General features: G+C 44.0%; 1 protein-coding gene across 3 annotated transcripts in view; it reads left to right on the plus strand.

Moving 5' to 3' along the window:
* The first annotated feature begins 2421 nt into the window (after nt 1–2421).
* Nucleotides 2422–8325, plus strand: part of FGFR1OP (FGFR1 oncogene partner) — a 43243-nt gene continuing 37339 nt past the window's right edge. For all 3 annotated transcript variants that reach the window (XM_012659299.1, XM_012659300.1, XM_012659301.1), the window contains exons 1-5: nt 2422–2601; nt 3168–3221; nt 6486–6540; nt 7003–7091; nt 7544–7681. In XM_012659299.1, coding sequence (XP_012514753.1) covers nt 2500–2601; nt 3168–3221; nt 6486–6540; nt 7003–7091; nt 7544–7681 — 438 coding nt within the window. In that variant the 5' untranslated portion in view covers nt 2422–2499. The remainder of the gene's footprint in view (nt 2602–3167; nt 3222–6485; nt 6541–7002; nt 7092–7543; nt 7682–8325) is intronic.

Here is an 8325-nt window from a genome sequence, read left to right on the forward strand (position 1 = left end):
TGTCCTCTCTGACTGCAAGCCCACGCACAGCATCACTTTTAAAGGTTAATGCTGGTCCATGCCCCACACATGGACCCAGTTTAAGGTGATGCGGCTGCAGCCACCACTTAGCTGGGAAGGGGAAGGGGAGACCGAGCTCTCTTAAGCACACTTAGGGCGATACCCAGCACATGCCCTGTTATGGGCAGCTGTGCGGCTGGAGCCTGGCCCACTCAGTCCCTTGCAGTTACCAGTAACACCAACGCGACCACTTGGGTGGCTTCCCCACCGCTACTGTCACCTCCCACATCACACCAGCTGCTCAGGGGCCTGAGAACCTGCCCACATACTCAGCCCACTGCTCTAACTACTAGCTTCTAAGCAAGTCACCTAAAGGCCCAAGCACTGGCTCTCTGGGACACACTGACACCACTGCCACTGTAAACTGCTCTGGGGCCTAAAATCCGGCCCACTCAGCCCACTGCTGCCACCACTGGTGCCAAAAGACTAGCTCGGCTGCTGTTCAAGTCCCCAGCAAAACTTCACCAGAGCCTCAACTAACAACTGTTCCTTACCCATCAAGGAAATCACAGATACCACTGACTCTGTGTGCTATGTGTAAGAAATCATCCGAAGATCACACTACCGCAGACACCCAAAGTCGAAGACAAAGTGTCCTCCTCAACCAACAAGAGACCAACTGCTTGTCAGAGATGATTAGTGAGTGTCACATGGTGTCTCATGGAGTTTTAAGTAGATACTCAAAACCCTTGAGCGCACAGCAATGGGGACAGGAGGTTACAAAATTATTATATTACAGTATTACAGTATGCACTACAGCTAATGCAGTTATGATTTAATACTGAATCTCTACATTTGTTTACATTTCTTTCAACTGGAAATGGTGCCACGTACCCGTGTCTGTGTTTGTGTGCATAAGTTTTGATAAATTTTAACTTTTTATAATAGATTTGTGTATTTTTATGGTAGCAAATGATAAAATAGACTAGTATTACTTATATTTTATGCATTCATGACATGTCCAACTTTTTATTTCTTTACCATTTCTAGGCTACATGGTTTGTCTTTTTCAAACTGTTGCAAATCTCCAAAACATTTTCCATTATTGTTATACAAAAAAGCCCACGTGTTAAGTGGACTTGTAGTTCAAGCCCATTTTGTGCAAAGGTCAACTATTAAGACATATGTCTGGAAAAACATATCTTTCCAATTCAAAAGATGGTATCTGTCAGAAGAGTTGGGCTAAGCAGGAAACTTCAACTTTTACTTTTTTTTACTTTATATATACTATTTGTATTTCAAACTATAATCTGCAGACCACCTGCACTGGGAGAAAATGAGGATTCCTGAAACCCTCTGCAGACCCACGAGTGAGACTCTTCGGGGGTGGAGCTCTAGGACCCACTTTTCTTCAGGGGCTGCCCAGTGATTCCTCCTGGAGTCCGCACACCGGTCCGCAGAGTGGGCGTCGTGCCGCTTCCCCTCCCGTGCCCAACACGCAGAGCGACAGAAGCACGACGGCGCCAGCACCGGCACGTCCCCAGCTCCGCCACCCAGCAACAGGGGACTTGTGCTGTATGTGCACGCATGTACACAGACACGTGCGTACATACACATGGACACACACGCATGTACAAAATACGTACACGTGCACATACGCATGCACACACATGTACACACGCTCACATGCACCGCACACACGCACACGCGTAAACATACGTACGCGTATACACCTAAACATATGTACACACGCGTACAGTACACATGCACACATACGTGAACACGCACACATGTGAGTACACCGTACACATGCAAACACGTACGCTCGTACACTAGAATATATGTACATACACGCACAGTACACATGTACACACACACAACACGTGTACACACGTGCATACACACGCACACACGTACACATGCACACGTACACATGTGTGGAAGCCGGGCACGGAGCACGCCCTCCTAAGCCGCGTTCTCCACAGCCCCCGCAGCGCGCACCTGTGAGGTTTTAAAATCCTACATCTTCCACCTCCAGACTCTTCCACACCCCTCCCAGCCCCTCAGGGGACCCCGCGCCGCCGCAGGCTCCTCCCTCCCGCGGGCGCGGCCTAAACGGGAGCTCGACGTACGGTTCCGCAGCGCCCCGCCGCGTCCGGCCGGGGCAGCGCACCCCACCGTATCGCCCCGCCCCGGAGCGCGCCTCCGCGTTGCCCCGCCCCCGGAGCGCGCCTCCACATTGCCCCGCCCCCAGCGCGCGTCCGTGCCGCATCGCCCCTCCCCCGGAGCGCACGTTCGCATACCCCAGCCTCCAGAGTGCGCCTCCGCGGCCGGGTGCTTCCTACGCGCCCGAGGCCCCGCCCCTGCGTCCGCCAGAGTCTCGTCACCCCGCCCTCTGACGTGAGGGGCGGGGTCTCGGCGCTCCGCCCCAGCGCCGAGCGGAAGCGCGCCGGCCGCCGGCCGTTGGCGCGGCTTGGGTGGTTGTCTTGGAGAAGTAAGATGGCGGCGACGGCGGCCGCGGTGGTGGCTGAGGAGGACACGGAGCTGCGAGACCTGCTGGTGCACACGCTGGAGAACAGCGGGGTCCTGAACCGCATCAAGGTGGCGCAGGGAGCCGGGGGCCTGCGGGGCGCAGGGCCTGTGCGGACGGCGGGCGTCACAGCGGGGCGCGCGACGCGTTGGGGAGGCCCCGCCGGGGCTTGGGGCCACGGTGGCCCGGGCGGCGCGTGGAGAGCCGGGCTCGCCCGCGGGGCCTCCTCTCCTGCCGGCTCGCGGCGCGGCGGCCCGGGGCCCGCAGGCTCAGCGTCGCCCCCGGGCCCTGTCTCCACCGCCGAGCGCAGCGGGCAGGGTGGCCAGGTCGCGGGGTCGGTCGCACGCAGTCCCCCTGGCCTCGGTGCCGGGAGGGTGGGTCTGAGCGGTCGTTCCTCGGACGTTCGCGGGATGAGCGGCGGGAAAGCGGGGCCTGTAACAGCCTGCGGGGATCGGGGGCTGCGGGAGCCTGCGACCTCTGCACCTGCCACTCAGCCGCTTCGTCCTGCGTCCTTCTCGTTCTGTCGCTGGCTTTTAGACGGTGTGGGTGGTGTCTGTAGAACTTACCTGTGTGCACTTCTTGTCTTGAAAATTGTCTCGAAATAGTAATTTTTATTCCTTTACCTTTTTTTTTAAAGGCTGAACTCCGAGCAGCCGTGTTTTTAGCACTAGAGGAGCAAGAAAAAGTAGAGGTATGAAATCTCCAGATTTTAATATGACCTTATTCATTAATGCTGAATTTCTAATTAGTTAAAAAACGTTTTAACAATGCAATTTATGGTAGTGTATGGCTGGGGATAATTTTAACTATTAAGGGTTATGTTACTATTGGGGGAGAACCAAAATTATTCTCTTTTAGTGTATTTTTTAAATTTTGAGTAATCTTAAAGTTTAGGTACCAGAGTAACACTGAGACCAATACTAAACTGAAACAAAAGGTTACTTGAAGAAAGGGTTTCATTGTCAATGGGTTAACTGCAGGTTTGCATTAATTAATTAACATACGTTGGGAATCCCTGTGAGGTAGGGGGTATATGCTATTTTCCCCAAAATTATCTGACCACTCAATTATTTAAAAACATCATGATCTTTCTTGTTGCCCAAAGTCCAACCACTTCTTTGCATTTAAGTGCGTAATTTAGCTTTTTCTGCCTGCTCCAAATCCCACCAACTGTCCTGAGTAAATATCCTGGAACTTGTCAACATGAATCACTCCATAATCAAGGTGTTAAACTCTTACTCTATGACAAATTGGTCTCCTATCCTTTCACTTCTTTAGACCTGTGTATTATACTTGCTCTTTAATTTCATCAAACCCTTCAGTTCTTTGCTCTTCCTGTGTTTGTCCAGGCATCAGTCTTCTGTTGGCTGCTTTTAGTTCTGGACCCCATGGTCCATACTTCAAAAACCCTAACTGCCTTGCCTTTCAGTCATTCTTGGTCTGGAAGAAATCTTAATGGTCATTTAATCCAACAAACTAACGCTCTTTCCTGTTTGTGTATATGCACCTCTACAGAAAAGTTACTCAGCCACGTGGATTGCTGATGTTACAAATGGGTGCATGCCAACCTCGCTAGGTCCTGAGCAGATGTTCAGCTCTGCTCTTCACGCAGCACCTCCCACTGCAGCTGCATGTTGGCCTTCTGTTAGCCCGCTCCTCCTTCCTGGATAGTTGGTCTGTCCCTTCCTCAGGGAAAATGGAAGCCATAAGGTTCTAACATTATATTTTCCTTCCCAGCCACCAATCTTTCGCTCACCTCGGAAAAAGCTTACCTGTGTCTGCGTTTATCTGTACCTCTTTCCTTTCTGCTTTAGTAGAAGGGGCTCTGTCTCGTCCAAGAATAATCACTTTGTCTAGATTTTGCCTTCCATACACCCTCATCTCCTTAGTTATCTACTATATCTTTGACCTCTTCCCTTCTGTTGGCTCCTCTCTTGAGCATGAAAACATGTTTAAATCGCTCCTAAGAGGAAAACTATTTTCCTTTTGTCTTATTCTGCTTTTACTACCACTCGATTTTTTCCCTCCCAGCCACATTTTGAAACAATGTACATGTTTATTCCATTTCTTATATTCCAGACTCCCCTTAATCCATAAAATCTTAAATCCACCACTGTTACTCCTAAGCAATTTCTTTTGCAATGGTCAAGAAGAATCTCCTAATGGAATATACTTTAGTTCTTTCTTATCTTAGTTGATCATTGTGGCATTTGACATTCTTAATTCCTGTTTCCTTCTTGAAAATCTCTCTTGACCTTTGGGACTTTTTTCTCTTCTGTTCTTCTTTTCCTTTTGACCACTCCTTGGTTTCTTCAGTTTGACCTTACTTAGACTGTTGATGCCCGTTCTATAGTTCTCATTCTGTATTCTCTTATTGGTGACCTTCAGCTAAACAAGAATCTGAGAGTCTCCCAGGCCTTGCTCTTCTTTCTGCCTGCTCAGTTGTCAGCTGGCTCTGTCTGTTAGGTCTGTATCTGAAGTGTCTCTAAGGAAAAGTTTTGTTGCCCAGTTCGCCTGTGTTTCTTTCTTTTCCAGATTGCTTTACCCCCTTCCTGCTCTCCAGTCTACCCTTTGCTGGTGTCCCTCACCATCCCCTGAAGTCCTTTCTCCACATTGCTCCTGAATTGGCTATTTATAGTACACATCTGATCGTGTCCCTCCATTTTCTTTAAATGTTTCAGTTGACCCAATGTCTTAAAATTCCCTGGTTCAGCCTACCAAGGACATTTATAATCTTTCCCGTCATCTTTTATTTTAACTGCTTTGTTGAGGTATAATTGACCTACAATAAATGGAACATATTTACAACGTACAATTTGATAAGTTTTAACAGTTATGCAGCTGTGAAGTGATAACTACAGTCAAGATAGTGAACATATCCATGACCCTCAAAAGTTTCCTTGTGCCCCTTTGTAAGCCTTTCCCAAACATTTTTTAAGATCTATACGGATGGAATCATACAGTATGTACCTTTTTTGGTCTGGCTTTTTTCATTCAGCATAGTGCATTTGAAATGCCTTCATATTGTGGTGTATATTGATAGTTCATTCCATTTGATGAGTTCGGGATCATTCCATTAACCCATCGATTACATGGATATGACAGTTTGTTTAGCCATTCACCTGCTGATAGACATTTGGGTTGTTTCCAGTTTTGGAGTAAGACTGCTGTGGCCATTCGTGCACAAGTCTTTGCTTGTATGTGTGATTTTTCTTGAGAAGATAAGTAGGGAGGAATGACTGGATCACATGGTAGGGATATTTTTTAACTTTTCTAAAAAACTACCAACCTGCTTTCCAAACTGGTTGTGCCATCTTGCAGTCCCCTCAGCAGTGTACGGTGCTGCCACTGCACCAGCGATTCTTGTGGTCTGCTTGAGGAAGCTACCATATGCTGCCTGCATCGGCCTTATTCTCAGCAATAATCAAAGTTTGATGTGCTAGAGTATTTTTTCTATTTATATTCAAATAAACATAATTACAAAACAAAGTTGGCCTATGGGCCACACAGAATCATCTCATTTACCACAGATAAACTGATAATTGGACTCCTGTTCATTGTCAGTATGCTATAATGGTAGATATCTAAGATGATCAAATATCAAACTTCACATATTTGAAATAATAAACGGTTGTTTACATAAGTAAATTTAATTTTATTTAACATGAGTTTTTGAAGATAATTTAGCTTAATTTAGTAAGCAATTTATTTAACATTGTTTAGTCAGCAATTTATAAAACATTAAAAATAAATACAAATGTTTATGGTTTTGTTTTATTAACTTTGAGAAATTAAATAGCACAAAATAATAAAGAGTTGTGGAATAGATTTAATAAAACCATAATTTTATGGATTACCACATATTATATTTTTGCCAACAAATTAAATTTTAATGTACATTTTGTACTTTTTAAGATAATCACATGACACTTAAAATATTTCATTTTTTTAACAGAACAAAACTCCTTTAGTCAATGAGAGCCTGAAAAAGTTTTTAAATACAAAAGATGGTAAGATGTTCAACTTGTTCTTATTTATTTTATCTGTCTCTTTGAATCTTTACACCGTTCGAGAGAAATCAGGAATTTCGGGGTTTTTTTTAAGTCTACAATTCTTACAGGTCCTCATTTTCGAACAATATTTCATTGAATAACAATCACATTGCTATTAAATATTTTTGGTCATGGCAAATTGTTGACTAAAGACAATTTTACTCTGAAAGGTAGAACACTGGAATTTGTTCATGAAGTGTTACATTGTCTTACAATTAGTTCAGACTGATGATCTTAGAGAAAAAATTGGGAGATGGGGATTTTCAATAAATTACATTATTCAGAGAAGAAATTTGTAATTTAAAAACTTTAGAAACTTCCTCTCTCCAGTTAATTTAGTGTATCTTATTTCACAATGTTAATAAAAGATCTTCAGGGTTCCTAAAGGTTTGCTTACCCTTCTTTTTCTTGATCTTTTAGGTCGTTTAGTGGCCAGTCTCGTTGCAGAATTTCTTCAGTTTTTTAACCTTGACTTTACCTTGGCTGTTTTTCAACCTGAAACTAGCACAGTAAGAATAATGATTTTTACATCTATCCTATTAAACCTTTGATACAAATGAGTTAATATTAAGCTGAAAGTTAATAAAATGTGACAGCTTATAGTTTCTGGCATACAGATTATTTTTTTCTGGTTGATCATCTGTTTTTCTTAAGACCACTGAGCTATCAGATAGCTGGCTGGCTCCAGTATTGCTGCTTCCTGTAACCTGAAAGCTTGCTAATGAAGGAGCGCGACTGTAGCGTTAATTTTAGTACGATGTTAGATTGCACCTGTTAATGGAGACTTTGAACATGAGGCTGTGTAAAAGAAACAGGTTTAATTTTTCAAAATGGACATTTCATTAATTAGAAGAACAGTCTCTGAGTTTAGAGATGTTTTTAAGCTCTGGAAATATTTTCTTTATTCTCTGAAAATACTTTTGGTATAATTTTGTGCATCTATATCTTATTTTTTTCCTAGTCTCAAGGTCTCGAAGGTCGAGAGAATTTAGCTCGAGATTTAGGTATTATCGAAGCAGAAGGTACTGTGGGCGGACCCTTATTATTGGAAGTGATCAGACGCTGTCAACAGAAAGAAAAAGGGCCAGCCAGTGGGGAAGTAAGTATAATCCTATGTTATCCTTTTCTATTTTAATTATTGCCTACTTATTAGTTCAGCCATGCAGATTAGTGCAGTTATAGTAAATCAAGATTTACGTAAAGAGAGGGTATTCCTTGAAACACACTCAGATTGTACAAATGCAAATTTTAATGAAAATTAGAAATGCGTGGTGTCTGACACTGTTGTGTACCTGTTCTGGTTATTGATCCTCAGACTATTGGGTTTGTAAGCCGAACTGGCGCAAATCCAGCTTCTCATTGACTAGTAGCGACCCCTCCATTCCCTCCTGTATGAAATGGGTGTACCAGGACCTGCCTCCTGTGGGTGCTGTGAGGCTTACGCATGAGCTAACACATGTCAAATGCTCAGAATGGCGCTCGGCATAGAAAACACTAACTTATTATTTTAAATGTAACAGGGCTGGTTTAGAGACTAGTTGATAATTACTTAACTTAAAGCCTTTTTTAAACTAGGCTTAAAACTAAGCTGTTGATTTTACTTTGAACTGTTTAGGAACAGTTTCAGACTACTACTTTTTTGATTAATCGTTACTTTTCTTACTCTTGACCTTTCTTTTTAGAAATCCTGTTAATGAGATTGATGGTCTAATTTCTATTTACATACATTAGCCTTACATAAAG

Source organism: Propithecus coquereli, unplaced genomic scaffold, assembly GCF_000956105.1.
Source record: "Propithecus coquereli isolate 6110/MARCELLA unplaced genomic scaffold, Pcoq_1.0 Scaffold601, whole genome shotgun sequence".
NCBI classification, from domain to species: Eukaryota; Metazoa; Chordata; class Mammalia; order Primates; family Indriidae; genus Propithecus; species Propithecus coquereli.